The following is a 16,454-nucleotide window of genomic DNA, read 5'->3' on the forward strand; positions in this document are numbered from 1 at the left end:
TGCTTTTTTTCATCGATAAAGTTTTTATGAAATAGGTATCCTAATTTGATACGCTAGTGAAAGTAAGTAAAACCTGTGCGTTTGACTTAAACGTTACAACCGACGTACAGTTTTTATATCTAGGGCCTGTATAACCGATTGCTGATATAGTTTATCTTCCAGGTAAGTTAATAATAGGCTTTGTAATGCCTAGGGTATGTTTTAAACTCGACCAATAAATCATAACTTTTCTTTTTGGTATCGAACAGAAACGTCAGACAAATAAAGTTTTACGACGAATAAGAAAAAAAAAAAAATTAGGAACTCATCTGCTGGATGCCAAATATTTAAGGTACCTTTATCAGCCAACGATAATACAAGCCGTTTCTTTAGTTGAAATGAAATTCATAACAGTAATTTTTTTTACTATTTATTTAGAAAAAGTTGAAGTAATCGTGTATTTTGGCGTTTATTTCGATATTATAAAAATTATCAACTTTGTAAAATGAAATTTGTAACTTTACTGACTGTTGTCCAAAAATAAATATCGCATAAGTTCATGTTGTATAAAATTTTATTTCTGAAAATAATATTTATTTTATATAGAAAGTACAAGACATTAGAAAATAATTTTGTATAAAAAATTTTGAATTTTTATTTTAATAATTAAAGATTTATTCTGTTCCTTTGATGTGAATGCATTAAAATAAGTAAATATCAAAAAAAAAAAATTACCCATCTCTAATCATATTTGATCGATTGTTAATAGAAGTAACATAATCGTCAAACAATCGTAATTAAAAAATAATAATTAAAAAAATATCGACTTGTGATGTATTCATATCCTAGAACATTGTATATTTATAATATGAAATACGAAACATTAAAATTTAAAGCTACTTTCTTTTTTAACCAATACTTCAGACATAAAATATATATATATATATATATATATATATATATATATATATATATATATATATATATATATATAACTGTATCAATAGGTATATTTATATACAAAGATATGCTTAAATGCTGGTATAATTTACTAGTTAGCGGATTACTTTATTTGGAAAAAAAATCGTTGAAGTATCTTCTGTTGCATTTAAGCATACATTAATTAAAATAATAATCAGAATGATTTTATTATAATATTAATATATTAATACGTTATATAACATACAGTAATCTGGCCATTATTTCTACAAGTCATAGCGATGATATCCAAGTTATGAAATTCATAAAAGATACTTTATAAAAAAAAAAAATGTAATATTCATACTGAATTATAATTTTGTGAAGTAATTCTTTTTCAATATATATAGTTCTCTAACTATTTTTTAAGTTAATCGCGCTTTGTAAACCTCAGTTTATTGAATAAAATATAGTACCATTGGGTTATAGATATAGGAATAATACATGTTAGTAATTTTTTGTTGATAAATTTCAAGTGTATTATGAAAAAAAAAAATTATTATATACATTTAAACTGTCAAACAGTCTCTTCAATAGTCTGTAAGATTGTAACTAAACTATTTACTGTAGGCACTACATAATGAATAAATGTTAAATCACTTCTCAGTATACAACATAAATACTATACGAAGACATTTTTTTAAACTTATTGAAGTAAAGCTTCTTTACGCACGCTTGACTTGGGGAGTAAGCTGAATTCGTGACAAGAGCGTTACGAAAACTGTGATCGGGTGAGGCGAACGGAAGTTGAGAGAGATATATAAGTTAGATGGAGCTAAAGAAGTTTAACTTCAGTCGTGTGGTCTAAAGCACACTCGTTATTAAAATACTCTTGCTTAGGCAATCTTACAAGTTGTAGCACTCGACTCTCTATAAACAATGTCTGTATTAAAATATATGTATAAAAATATGTTCGTGAATTTTACACAAGTATTTGAAACTCGTAGTCTTTTATATAATATGCATATTATGTAATAATTTTTATCGATATCTTGAAATATTAGTTGGTGTGTTATGGTCGTCTTGATTTTTATGAATCTTTTGAGTTTAGGTTCCAAAAATGGTTGGTAAATTTAAAGAAATGTAGGTTTTTTTAGAAGCAGCCATAGCACTTGTTAATTTCTTTTATTTAGTCAAATTTTTGATGGAAATTATTACACGATATGTAAATCTTTTAAAACTTCATACAATGTGTTTTCATATCTGTTAATAGGGAACACCGTGTGAAAAAATATAGTTGTTAGCATTCAAAGTTGTTTTATTTCAATAATCATAGTTATGTTGTGTGGACGATTGATTCATCGTGTAACGTCCCAATGCTGTGCAAAGGCTACTTTTCTTACCACAGAAATACTCGGGACCACAAGTCGGACCCGTAACTGCCGGTGTTTAAGGCGTCCACATGCAGTCACGCACCATTACATTAGAACTGTTGTCATATACATAAATCGAGGGTATTCTGCGAGGACCAGATAAGTATAAGTAGTGATACTGTTATAATGAGAAAAAGGCGCAAGGCTAATTTTTGATATGATATTCAAAAATGTTTAGGATTCCTAATGTGTGGGTAACACAAAAATAAAATCGTACATATGAAAAAAATAGCATGGTGTCGTCTCCTGTCAAAGATTTTCATTGTAATATGAAACTTTGAATAGTTACGGGTTTCTGTAAAGAACTCACTATAGACGGCGCCACGGTTCGCTTAAACCGAAAATAAAATCATCATATCAAAAGTTTCGATCTAACGGGTACATCGTTCCATAGCTTAATTGGCTAGAGCGCCGACACGGGTAGGGCACAGCAGGAATTTCCTGCTCAAAATATGGAGCAGCCCGACTGGGGTAGTAGTACCTCGATCTTACAGAAGATCACAGCAAAATAATACTGTTTTCAAGCAGTATTGTGTTCCTGTTGGTGAGTAAGGTAAATTGTATACTTAAACTATTCTCAGATTACGATTAAACTACGTGATAGCGATAGTTACTCATATTAGGGAACATATCCACCAACCCTGAACGTTTTCGCAGAGACCACGATAGGTAAACTATATATATATATATATATATATATATATATAAGAGAAAGGTCACTGAGAAAGGACTCACTCATCACGAGAACTCAAAAACCGCTGGATGGTCCAAGATGAAATTTGGCAGGGAGGTAGATTATAGTTAGTATACGTCCGCTAAGTACGGATTTTGCGAAATTCCACCGCTAAGGGGGTTCAATTGGGGTTGATAGTTCGTATGAAACATAAAATACAACAGCAGGGTCGGTTTAAAGGAAAATAACCACGTTTGCAACCCTATGTGTTCAAGAAACATTTATACTGATCACTTATAAGTAGTACAAAAAATATATTTTTTTACAATATCTAACCTTTACGTTACTAGAATACTTTTTTATTTACCCCTGTCGTCACGGAGTCACGGAAAAGCGAGCGTTACGCTATTCCGTGGCATATATTTACGTAGACCCATATTAAAAACTAAATGGCATGAATTATATTTTAAACATATTTACACAACAATACTATATTATTACTACATTATTTCATATCACAATTCTGACGAATTCATCGAACCATTTTGTTCGACGCGACGCGTGTTTCACGCGGACGTAGTTGCGGGCAACAGTTAGTGTATTATAAAACAAAGTCCCCAAAAGTCTATTTGATCGATTCCCTCAAAATCTACTGAACGGATTTTCATGCGGTTTCACCAATGGAGAGGGCTTCAGAGGAAGGTTTACGGAACTGCTAAGCCGATTTTGATGAGAATTTCACAGGAAGTTTGCCGGGAAAACTTTGTGACACACTGATTTCAACACGGGCGAAGCCGCGGGCACAGCTAGTATATAATAAAAATACTGTGTAGACGTGTCTGAGAAATATTTAATTACCTAATGTTGTTTTACGCTTCCAGCCGGCCTAGCATGCATACAACGAGATATCTCTTGACGAGAGAGAAAGATAATGTCTACATCGAGTATTTTCTCGATTACCCTAACATGCGCACTACGAGAGACAAAATTCTCTTCCGAAGACTTCGCCTTGTCGAGTAGAGAAACGTTATCAACCATAATCACAACTGAATATCATTCTTATTTCTTATGTCGTAAAGTTGAATTTACAAGGTTATTGACCAATTTCAAACGAGTGACACATGTTTTATTTAAAAATGTTCTCGGCCTTTTGGCTAAGATAAAAAGTGTATATCTAATTTAAAAAACTCTAATATGGAAAATAAAACGGCGTAAGTAAATGAATTTAATTATATATGTAAAACAATATGCTCGTGTTGTGCTTTATATCTTGTCGCACATTAGATAATTGTAATTCTATCACGCATTGTTTGTTTGTTTTTTTTTTTTTTTTAATTTTTAAAATTTTTTGAATTTTTGAATTTTTTTTTTTTGATTATTGATTTTACTTTTATTCTATTTAATTTTATTTTTAGTTAATGATTTTTTTAATATAATTTTGTTTTGTTTTTTATTCTGAATGTTGTCTTGTCTTGTTGTACTAACCCAATATGGACTTATACTTTGGTCTAAAATAAAGTATTATTATTATTATTATTATTTAGAATAAGAAGCAACAAGGCGCAAATACGTTTTTTGTGTCATTATATGGCACACTTCACTCGACTTTTCGCATTTCCCGCTCTTCGTATACCGAAATTATATAATTATAATAGGGAAACGCCATGGTATACAAAAAATAGGCACCCGGTTTTATTTATTTTTTATTTATCGTCTTTCTCGTCGATAATATTGAAGACGAGAAGTTTCTCTTCCTAAAACGACAAAATTCGACAAAATTACGATGTCATGTTAGCTTCAGTAGAGATAAATATCACAGATCACTAAAATTTAATGATTATCTCTTCTTGACGTAACGAGAAGAGTATCGCGTGCACGCATGTTAGCTACTGTAGACATAGAGAGATAATACGAGAAAAGGGGTCGACAAAATTTTGTCGTGGCGTGCATGCTAGGCCTGCAGGAAATAAAGTTTAGCATGTGGCTTTGAAGTAAATTGAATCCTAATGTTCGGTTATAAGGTATAAAGTTGTAATACGCGTGTTTATCTGTCTTGAACGGGTAAACGATAACCCCGTATAGCTTATTCATTTGTAAACGTTTCGTTATACACATATGTAGGTAGAAACCTACTGTATATAATCAATGTTGAAAAATAGTCCATTTATGAAGTAAAATGAAAGTGACTGTGTGGCTACGGTGACTGTGTGGCTATGGTACTAAAGAATATAGCCACCCCCTCTCTTCCCGTGGGTGTCGTAAGAGGCGACTAAGGGATAACACACAGTTCCGCTACCATCTTGGAACTTAAAAAGCCGATCGGTGGCGGGATAACCATCTAACTGCTGGCTTTGAAATACACAGGTCGAAGACGGGCAGCAGCGTCTTCGGTGCGACAAAGCCAGCCCTGCGGTCACCAACCCGCCTGCCCAGCGTGGTGACTATGGGCAAAACACATGAGTTCACGTTATTTTTGGCGTAAACTTGTGGAGGCCTATGTCCAGCAGTGGACTGTATAGGCTGTAATGATGATTATGAAGTAAAACTTCTTTACGCACACTTGACTTGGCAAGTAAGCTGGTGAATGCGTGACGAGAGCGTTAGGAAAAGTGTCATCGGGCGAGGTGACCGGAAGTTGAGAGGGAGATTTCAACTTCCGTTTTTTTTTCTCTTTCTCTCATAGCCAGTTACGTTTTGTATATCTAAGACAGTTGCAGGCCTTTTGTGCAGGTCTATTGCTAATGAAGTTTTACTTCAGTCGTGTGGTCTAAAGCACACTCGTTTTTTTTCTTTTTTTTTATGTATAGACTAGCGCTTGACTGCGATCTCACCTGATCTTTTCTTCACACAACTAGATCGTTAAACAAGCACACGGCTCACCTGATGATGGTAAGCGATTACTTACTGTAGCCTATTGAGGCCTGCAACACTGCAAGCATCGCAAGCGTGTTGCCGACCTTACCTGCAACCCCCCCAGGAGGTCTGGTCACCTTACCACAGGTATACAACACTGCTTGAAAGCAATATTATTTAGTAGAGTTTTTTTTAACATGTGAGAAAAACACATATAAACTACATAATAACCACTATTCGAGAAATTTCATAAGAAGTTACACCAATGTGGCTCAAGTAGGTAGTGAAAAATACGGCCATTAATAATAACAAAAAAAGCAACTAACTACAAATATAATTAATAAAAGAAATTGTAAAAGTCGATACTAATCGCTAAACCAGTCACTCAACTAATCAGATTCCAAAAGTAATGAGCAGTTTTAATCGGCATAAACGGGGAATACCACGCTATCATGTCTTGTTTGTATTTTTCGCAATTGACCTCTTCCACGAAACGAAATGATGATTCGTATCGTATTCTTATGAATCGTCAAAAGGGACTTTACTTAGTCTGTGTTACTTATTAATGATTTGAGTAATTGAGATTGAAATATTCGGAGTGACACACGAGAATAAAAACGGAAAAGAAAATAATTCCAATTCTTCTCAACAAACTGTATCTACATATATAGATAGGTACGTGAAGCGAAAACTTTGTGCCAGGGAGGAGTATGAAATTACGCACACTTTATATTTTATATATAGAGGAGTGCAGAATGCTAATATTTTTTTAACTGTGCAAAAAAAATACATTAAATCAATTAAAAAAAAAACATTACACACATGTATTCACATTTATTTGACACACAGACGAATACTATATGGGTACTATTTTGTTTAATGTTCAAACTTAATTTAAATTTATTATGGTCAAATTTCGACCACTGGGCTACCACTAGTAAGTAATATATTATATAAATATTCTATTTCATGATTATAAAGAAACTGAGTTAGATTTTGTTGCCTATTATTCAGTTGTTAGTTTTAAAAATGACGTTATTATCTTTGAAACAATCTGCAAATTATATTGGCGAATCGATGTGTAAAATAATGATATAGGTATACCTATATCGTAGAATATTTCTTGTTCTTTTCTTGTTGTTGCTTGTTTTTTTAAGATATAACTATATAACAATACAACAAATTTATTTATTGGCCTCAAAGCGCAATAAAATATTACACAAAAAAAAATATTATAAACGAAATATATTTTTTTAATCCGTCACCAACATAAAGAAAAGGTTATCAAATAAACGAATGTTCACTAAATAAACTTCACCTTACAAATAAACATTTAATTGTAAATAACAAAAGCTGTAAGGTTCAATGACCTGTTAATTAAATTTTAAAATTGACTACTTTACTTTTCGTTTCTTTGGAAATTAAACAAACTTTTAATCAAGAAGTTTATAAAAAAAAATCAAGAATTTTATTAAACTATTTTTTTTTTGTTTACTACTTTTTATTAAATTATTTTATTACCTAAAATAAATTATATCTATTCTTAAAACAAATTTTGTGCTCGATATTTCAGATAAATCAAAAAATGAAAAATACTATAATAATTAAATAATTAATCAATACTCTTTGCGATTGCTTGTTTAATTAAATGAAAAGAAGTGAACAACATTATTTGCTTTAAAAATAAACTTTTTGCGATTATTTGTTAGTTTGTAACGAGGCTTGAGGAACGAAGTATAATTCCGGCGGAATTATTCCGCATTTACAACCAGTAAGAAAATGGGAGCGATCAGAGCGAGACGTGTTTTAATTGTGTTGTTGTTAGTTTGCGTGTGTTTTAATGAGATATGTGGTCAAGTGTACACAATACCTGATGTCACGATACAAGCTCTAAATCCGCAAGGGATCAGAGTGTCAATACCCGGTAGGCAATTTTATTATTTTATAAAAAATACTCGTTTCATGTTCGATATATAAATAAATTTATGTTCAAGAGACTTGAATCCTATTCGATTCTTGCCATTATTCCACATTGCATTTGTACAAAATTTATGTATGTATATTTTATTATCAATTATTATATTATATGAATATGTGTTTATGATATTGTGTTTATGTGTGTAATATGTGTTTATATATTTTCTATTATGTTACATATGAGTCTTGCAATCTTGTTACGTTTTTTGTTTACTATGTAAGAGTCATACCGAGACCGGTATCGGTCGATGTACTCTTCTCGAGGTTGTTCAGGATTTTATTTACCTAGGCCATACCATCTAACTGGGCCGCAACAACTTCGAGAAGGAGGCCGATACGAGGATTCGGTTGGGCTGGGCGGCGTTTGGCAGGCTTCGTGGAGTCTTCACGTGGTCGCTCAGCGTCCAATAGAACAGGCTATGCTTCGGGTTTATCTCAAAGATAGAATTAGAAATGAGACTATTCGCGAGAGAACGAAAGGAACCGACATAGCCAACAGAATTAGCAAGTTGAAGTGGCAGTGGGCTGGTCATCTGTGTCGCAGGACCGATAGCCGTTGGAGCAGACGTGTTCTGGAGTGGAGACCGCGTCTTGGCAAACGCAGTGTAGGACGTCCTCCGGCCCGCTTGACCGACGATTGATTGCCGGCGTAGGCTAGATGAGAATTGCGGAAAACCGGAATGTCTAGCGCGAACTTGAGGAGGCCTATTTCCAGCAGTGGACTGCAATAGGCTGAACTGACTGACTGACTGACCGATAGATAGCGTTAATAGAAAACGTCGTTACGAGAAACGTAACGAAGTCATTCGTTCAGTAAATTTTACTCCTAATATTTTTTCTTACCGAGGGCCTTAAACTCCAAAAATTGTGGTAAACTATAATCAATATTTTATTTTAAAAGTTTTCCGAACATATTTTAACGGAATAGTGGCAAGAATAATTAGATATGTCTGTTGTTACTTCAACTAATTTTGCGAAATAAAAATTCAAATAAACTTATCAAACAATTATCGTTTTAGCCGATCCAAAGATTAGCCTTTTCGTATTCCAAGGGAATATAAATAGAAAAATTAGTCAAGAAGATGTGGGTACGATTTCTGCTGAAGTAACCAGCCCTACTAATGGCAGATGGTTGTATGAAAACCTCACGACGAAGTTGAAAGTTGGGGACATCATAAATTACTATGTATTCGTAGTATACGATAGACGAGGCTATGTTAAAGACAACTTGTCTTACACTGTAAAGGGTAAGTAATTATTTACTTTTTAAATACATTATACTCGACTGCCAGTATGATTTTTTTAACACCTAACACTCGATTACCAGCAGGGTTAAATTCTTTGTTAGGTCCGGTAACTTAAGCTACACAAATAGAAAAATTTAGACTCTGAAAAATGTCTAATGTTTTATCATGAGAATTAAATTTTTCAATCCCGGTATTTACCCCCGGTAAGACAGATAAAAAAGAAACAATAGTGTATGCGGAATCCCGGGATCGAATTCTCTATTCGTGATTTTTTTTAACTTACACTGAACAAACTTAATTTTTTCCTTTGCTTATCTATATATTAATTACGTGAAGAAAAAATTTTACCCATGAAGCAGAAACTGGACCCATTTTTACAAAAATTGCGCGGATGGAGGTGTATGAAATTTCGCACACATATTGATTATGCATAAAAATACATTAAATCAATAAAAAAAAAAAAAACTTTACGCACACTATCATGTATTTGACGCACACACATGTATACTCTTATGTTTATTATATTTAAGTCTTTGACAATAGAACCTTGATTATGTTGAAACTTATAAGTAGTTTAATTTAATTATGGTTGAATTTCGACTACTGGTATATATTTAAATCTTCAGTTAAGCTAATCAACACAGTTTGTAATGATTTTTATGAGATTAATAAATATTTCTCATAATAAAATAATTGCAGAATTAGTAAGTCCGTCGAGTAATTCAGTAGATGTAGCAGAATGCTTTCCTACTTCGACTGTGGTGAGGAATGGGAAAGCTTGCGCCGGTCAAATTATCTTTGAGGATAACTTTGACACCTTACGTGAAGACTTGTGGCAGCTTGAACAGTACATACCTGGTGAACCAGTTAGTCTTAATAATAATTATAATACACTAGCATTGATTAATGATTATCAGATAACATTGTCATCTTTTATTTAGGCGGGAAACAAGCGAGAAGCATTACAATTAGTAAAATTCCTGATAGACATCTAAAATTATGATAAAGTAAAACGAAAAAACCGACTTCGATTACGATCGATTCAGCCTGTAACATTCCACAGCTGGGCATAAGCCTCATTCTCCATGTAGAACTTCTTCAACCCTTCGGTCAGATCTTAATCCATAACACTCCTCCACTGCAGTTTGGTGAATATACTCGCTACTACGATGAGCAAGGATCGCAATCAGGTGACTATGATAACAAACGGGACCGATGGCATAACATACTCTCCGAAGCATAGTGGGAAGAAATCAGAAACCCAGACAAATACAAATATCCATCTAAAGCGGGAGTCGAATCTGCAACCGCTGGTGCTTAAGAGCTAAAACGGCAAACGTACTACCATAGCAGTTGATTATTATTTGTATACCTTTAATTTAAGATTAAGTAGAAGTAGTGATTGTATACCTTTAGTTTAGGAATCGTAAGTAGTGATTTCGTCGGTAATAATTAATATTTTCTTTTTAATGTTTGATTTTCGCTAATCCTATCGTAAATCTTAAAAGCGTAATTAAAATCTTTATTGTAACACTAGCTACTGCCACCGACTTCGTCCTTCTTGAATTACTTGAGAAAAAAACCCCGACTTTGAAACATTTGTCATTAGTGTTCCGGTCCTATTAATCTTAGTGTGATGATATATAGCCCATAGCCTTACTCGATAAATGGGCTATCTAACACTGAATTTTTCGAATCAGACCATTAGTTTCTGAGACAAGCACGTTCAAACAAACAAACAAACTCTTCAGCTTTAGAATATAGATAAAATCAATCTGATGACAACAAATTTAATATTTTTATCCTTGGTGTCAACAAAGTGACGTATTCACGTAGTTCCTCTTTCAGGACTATCCATTCGTTTCCTATCAGCGCCCACCCATCGCCCCCACAGTTTCAGTACAAGGGGGTTATTTATACATTAAGCCGATACTTCAGCAAGATTTACCTGGATTTTCCAATTCATCTATCTACACCGGCACTTTGGATCTCTTTAGTGGGTATGTGTATAATTACAAAATTAAAATTTGTATTTGGGGTAAAATATATTCAAATCATATTTCATTTTAAGTAATGTTATGAAAACTTTTTGTATATTTATTTTAAAAATTCTAATTAGAAAATTTTGTGCAGATGTACAGCCACTGCAACAAAGTGTCTGGCTGAAGCTTGGGGTGCTAGTATTTTGCCACCGATAGCTAGCGGTCGAGTCACTTCAAGATCATTTGCTTTTACGTATGGCGTTGTTGAAGTTAGAGCTAAACTACCCCAAGGAGATTGGCTCTACCCAGGTCAGATAGATATTTCGAAATTAATTTATCATAGATATTATATATTAATATATAGATATTATACTTGCTGTGTGGTTACGGCGGCAAAGAATATAGCCACCCCTCTCTTCCCGTGGGTGTCGTAAGAGGCGACTAAGGGATAACACAGTTCCACTACCACCTTGGAACTTAAAAAGCCGACCGATGGTGGGATAACCATCCAACTGCTGGCTTTGAAATACGCAGATCGAAGACGAGCAGTAGCGTCTTCGGTGCGACAAAGCCAGCCCTGCGGTAACCAACCCACCTGCCCAGCATGGTGACTATGGGCAACACACATGAGTTCACGCCATTTTTGGCGCGAACTTGGGGAGGCCTATGTCCAGCAGTGGACTGCGATAGGCTGAAGTGAAGTGAGATATAAATTAAAATATGTTCTGGCACTGATGTACTGGACTTCAACACCGTGCAAATATTTTATTGTATGGTGTCTCTTCGTCTTTTTACGATCAATATTTTTCACTAAATGCATGCATGTCTAATGCTTGTCTATGTCTGTGTAGTTTTTAATTCCCAACATTTCCGTAACTGTAGGTATCTCTTTCATGCTAAAATTCACACGTTATATCCATTTCGATTCTTAAAACTTAAAAAAAAAACAGATATCTTATTGGAGTCACTGATGAAGAAGTATGGAGTGTTGAATTACGCGTCGGGAGTTCTCAGAATAGCCGGATCGTGCGGCAACCCTCAATTGTCAACGGTTAACAATGAAGTTGGGAATAAGGTAAAAACTTAAGAATCAAATTGAATATGGTGGACTTTGATACTAATCCTCGAATTGTGCTTTCTCATAACACTAGGTTAAAATAAAACAAGTGTGCTTTTGGTCACACGACTGAAGTAAAGCTTGTTGAAACTTAACTCTCTCTTTCTATTATTACTAACTTCATCTCTCTAAACATTTTTGAATATCATATCAAAAATTGACCGCTCCAGCGGGGTTCGAACCCGCGTCTCCGACTGACCCTGTCGGTGCTCTAGCCAATTAAGCTATGGAACGATGTACCCGCTAATGTGTGGGTAACACATAAATAAAATCGTAGATATTACATCTCTCTCTCAAGTTCGTTCGCCTCGTAACGTAACGCTCTCGTCACGCATTCACCAGCTTACTCCCCAAGTCAAACGTGCGTAAACAAGTTGTACTTCAATATTATTCGATTGTGATTTACTCTGTGGCACTTTACTACCCCAGTTGTACTTCTCTAGATTTTTTTCTAACTGAACAAAATATTTTCTGCTGTGCATTCATTTCATTGAACTACGTATGGTAAAATGTTACAGAAACGTTTAAGTTAACATTAAGTAGATAATCCTTCTCTCTCGCTCGTTTACTTTTCATTTAAAGGAACTCCTGGGGGGATTGGGGATTGGGTCGGCAACGCGCTTGCGATGCTTCTGGTGTTGCAGGTGTCTATAAGCTACGGTAATCGCTTACCATCAGGTGAGCCGTATGCTTGTTTGCCGACCTAGTGACATAAAAAAAAAAAAAAACTAAAATAGGACACAGCAGGAAATTTACTGCTCAAAATATGGAGCAGCCATACAGAAGATCACAATTAAATAGTACTTTTTTTAAGCAGTGTTGTTTTCCTATTGGTGAGTAAGGTGATCAGTTGCCGATCCTTTCCCCAATTACCCCCTCTTGGGGGGAAACGTGCTTGCGATGCTTCTGGTATTATTAGCTTCTATAAGCTACGGTAATCGCTTACCATCAGGTAAGCCGTACGCTTGTTTGCCCAGCTACTTGTATGTAAAAAAAGGAAAAAGAAATCCTTTAACAAAGATAAGAATTTTTGGTGTTCTTATTTGCAGCTTCTTTACGGTGGACCGATGTTGGACATGGGATGCCGTAATACTTTGCTCAGTCAAAAATTATCAAATAAGGCCTGGGGTGAAGATTTTCACGTGTACGTGGCGAGATGGGAACCAGGTATGGTATATATATACAATAAAATAGTAAATGGCTAAATTTTAAAATTAAGATCTGAAGATGACTATTAGATAATTCTGCCGCGCTTAGTTAAACGTAGTAAAAGTATAAGTATTAATATCAGAGAAAAGTTAGTTCAAAGTTTATGTCAAGTATTGATTTTATGTCAAGTAAGAAATATATATATTTTTAATTTATCATATCCATTACGGAATTTAGTAACTTAGGGACGTTATTAAGGTGGCCCACCCCAAAATTTTTTTTTCTTTTTTTTGTCAATTTGATTATGATTTGGCATTGAATACATACAACCTTAAATTTTTACTTCTCTACCACCACCTCTATTTTTAATAGCGATTTTAATATTTTAGAAATAATATATAATTATGGCAATACAGTGTTTGCCGTGTCAGCTAATATTAGTACAGAAGTAAAGTTTAATATTACCTTAGAAAGAATAACGCTGTCAGTGGACGGGGAAGAGTGGGCCAGGATAGAACCGGCAGCCAGTGGGCTTCAAGGCCGATTCCCTCGTACCTGTGATCTGCCGCGATCATTTCTCTCAAGAGGTTCCAATATGGCGCCGTTTGATGATCACGTAAGTATTTTATCATACGTTTAAAAATATTATTATCTATTATTGAAGTAAAGCTTCTTTGCGCACTCTTGACTTGTTGAGTAAGCTGGTGAATACGTCACGAGCGTTACGAAAAGTGTCATTGGGTGAGGCGAACGGAGCAAGAGAGAGAAGTACGAGCACACATTTTCTTTCTCTCTTTATCTCATAGCCAGTTACGTTTCGTATATTTAAGGACACAGTTCAGGCCTATTGTGCAAGCCTATTGCTAAAGAAGTTTTATTTCAGTCGTGTGGTCTAAAGCACACTCGTTTTTTATTTTATATTCTTTATTGTACATAAATACTACACATTGTAAAACCAAGTCAAGCATTTTATTTATAGGCAAAGGCAAGGATTGCCACTCTCAAGTTAACCCAAAGCATTTATCTATATAGATCGACGAAGAAAATGAAAAATTTATACATTTTTTAAAAAGAGTTGCAAATTTTTTAAATAAATTTTCCTTGTAAAATTTGAGAGTTTATTATAGCTTCACGTATTTTAACAGTTATCTGTCCTAACTGAATTTATGAGTTAAGAATAAGCCTGGGCTTTTTCTGATTTTCATAAAATGATTAGGTATCTGCAAACGTTCTGACATTTAAGTTACAACCACCACTGCCTAATACCGTATTTTGGTGAAATTGAAGTTCAGCGGCTTATTATTAGCAAAAACAATACCTAGTTAATTAGTAAAAGATTTACATGTCCGTATTGTATTTTACAGTTTTTCCTAACTCTCGGATTAGCAGCAGGAGGTATCACTGAATTTAGCGATGACCTTACTTCAGGGGGGAGACCGAAGCCCTGGCGAAACAGTAGCAGAAAAGCCAGTCTTCGCTTCTGGGAGGACCTTGTTTCCTGGCATCGTACGTGGATTCAACCCGGCTTGGTCGTAGACTACGTAAGGGTTAGGGCACTTTGAATATGTTTCTGATGATATTGTATTTTTTAATTTAGATGTTTTTGGCACGGATAACTAAGAGCTCGTGGATGTTGTACAGTAAAAAGAATATTAAAAAAGAAACTCGTATTGTATTTGTGAGAGTTTCGTTCTTTATGTTATGAACAGTAGTCTGCTGTTGCAGTGGACTACTGCTCAGTACAGTAATGGAATATTGTTGTAAAGTTGATTTGATTATCATGTAGACTAGTTGTTTGTACTGCTTATATCGATATAATATATCATTTATCTAGTCTTTATAAATATAAAAAAAATCTATTTATATTATTTAATAAATAATTTAGATGTTATTTTGTTTTATTTTTTCGCACATAAATTTTACTATATTCATCATTACAGCCTATACAGTCCACTGCTGGACATAGGCCTCCACAAGTTTACGCCAAAAATAACGTGAACTCATGTGTTTTGCCCATAGTCACCACGCTGGGCAGGCGGTTTGGTGACCGCAGTACTGGCTTTGTCGCACCGAAGACGCTGCTGCCCGTCTTCGGCCTGTGTATTTCAAAGCCAGCAGTTGGATGGTTATCCCGCCATCGGTCGGCTTCTTAAGTTCCAAAGTGGTTGTGGAACCTTGTAATCCCTCAGTCGCCTCTTACGACACCCACGGGAAGAGAGGGGGTGGCTAAATTCTTTAGTGCCGTAGCCACACAGCACAATTTTACTATATTATCATACTATTATTTTTTATTTTATTTTAAGGTTTGTGCAAGTCTTAATTAAAATTAACACATCTTAATGGTCGTCATATTATATATACTCAAATAGGCATTTACAAAGTTTGTTAATACGATTAGATCGGTAAGCGTACGGATGGTAACCCCACGACCCCCCCAGGAGTTTTAGCCACCTTACTCACCACAGGAACACAACATTACTTCAAAGCAGTATTATTTAGCTGTGATCTTCTGTAAGATTGGGGTATTTCCCCAGACAAGCTGATCTAGATTTTGAGCACACCATAGAACAACAGACTATCAAACCTATCAAAATCATTTTAAATATAAGTTGTATTACCAAATTTCCAAAGTAAAGTTTCCTCAAATCAAAGATATTTATTCTTTGAATTATTTTAAGTTTTAGACATGGACCTAAATTTAAGAGTGCTAGAATCTGCATAAATTCGTCTCTGTAAATATTTTCACAAGTTGTAGCATCATGCAATAACAATGTAATAAAATAGCATTTCCTGACAAACTTATGTTGATACAGTGTTCAGAAAATGTGAGACTGATCAATCTTACAGCTAGGTTTAGGAAATTGGGTAGAAAAAACATGCTTTTTTTGGATACGTAATACTTACAAACGTAGGGTAATAAATAAAGATCTTCTTGCGTGTATCGTCTTGGTAACATATTTGTTGAACAATTTTTTTTACCAAATTGACTTTGCCTCGGAAGACTCAAGATTTATCAGAAACATAAATAGCGACCACAAAAGTATTATGTAGTAGAATGTATTTATTTATTAGCAGAATAAATAGACACTTTCGGGGTTCTCTATAAGTTTGTGGTAATTAATGACG

General features: G+C 34.3%; 1 protein-coding gene across 1 annotated transcript; it reads left to right on the forward strand.

The window, feature by feature from the left end:
• Nucleotides 1–7,635: 7,635 nt before the first annotated feature.
• LOC123659423 (beta-1,3-glucan-binding protein-like) lies at nt 7,636–15,219 on the forward strand. Its single transcript, XM_045594639.1, has 9 exons — nt 7,636–7,780; nt 8,853–9,080; nt 9,780–9,946; nt 10,929–11,080; nt 11,214–11,371; nt 12,013–12,137; nt 13,229–13,346; nt 13,799–13,944; nt 14,693–15,219. The coding sequence occupies exons 1-9, from the start codon at nt 7,636–7,638 to the stop codon at nt 14,888–14,890; spliced, it is 1,437 nt and encodes a 478-aa protein (XP_045450595.1). The 3' UTR covers nt 14,891–15,219.
• Nucleotides 15,220–16,454: the final 1,235 nt, after the last annotated feature.

This window comes from Melitaea cinxia, chromosome 14, assembly GCF_905220565.1.
Source record: "Melitaea cinxia chromosome 14, ilMelCinx1.1, whole genome shotgun sequence".
NCBI classification, from domain to species: domain Eukaryota; kingdom Metazoa; phylum Arthropoda; class Insecta; order Lepidoptera; family Nymphalidae; genus Melitaea; species Melitaea cinxia.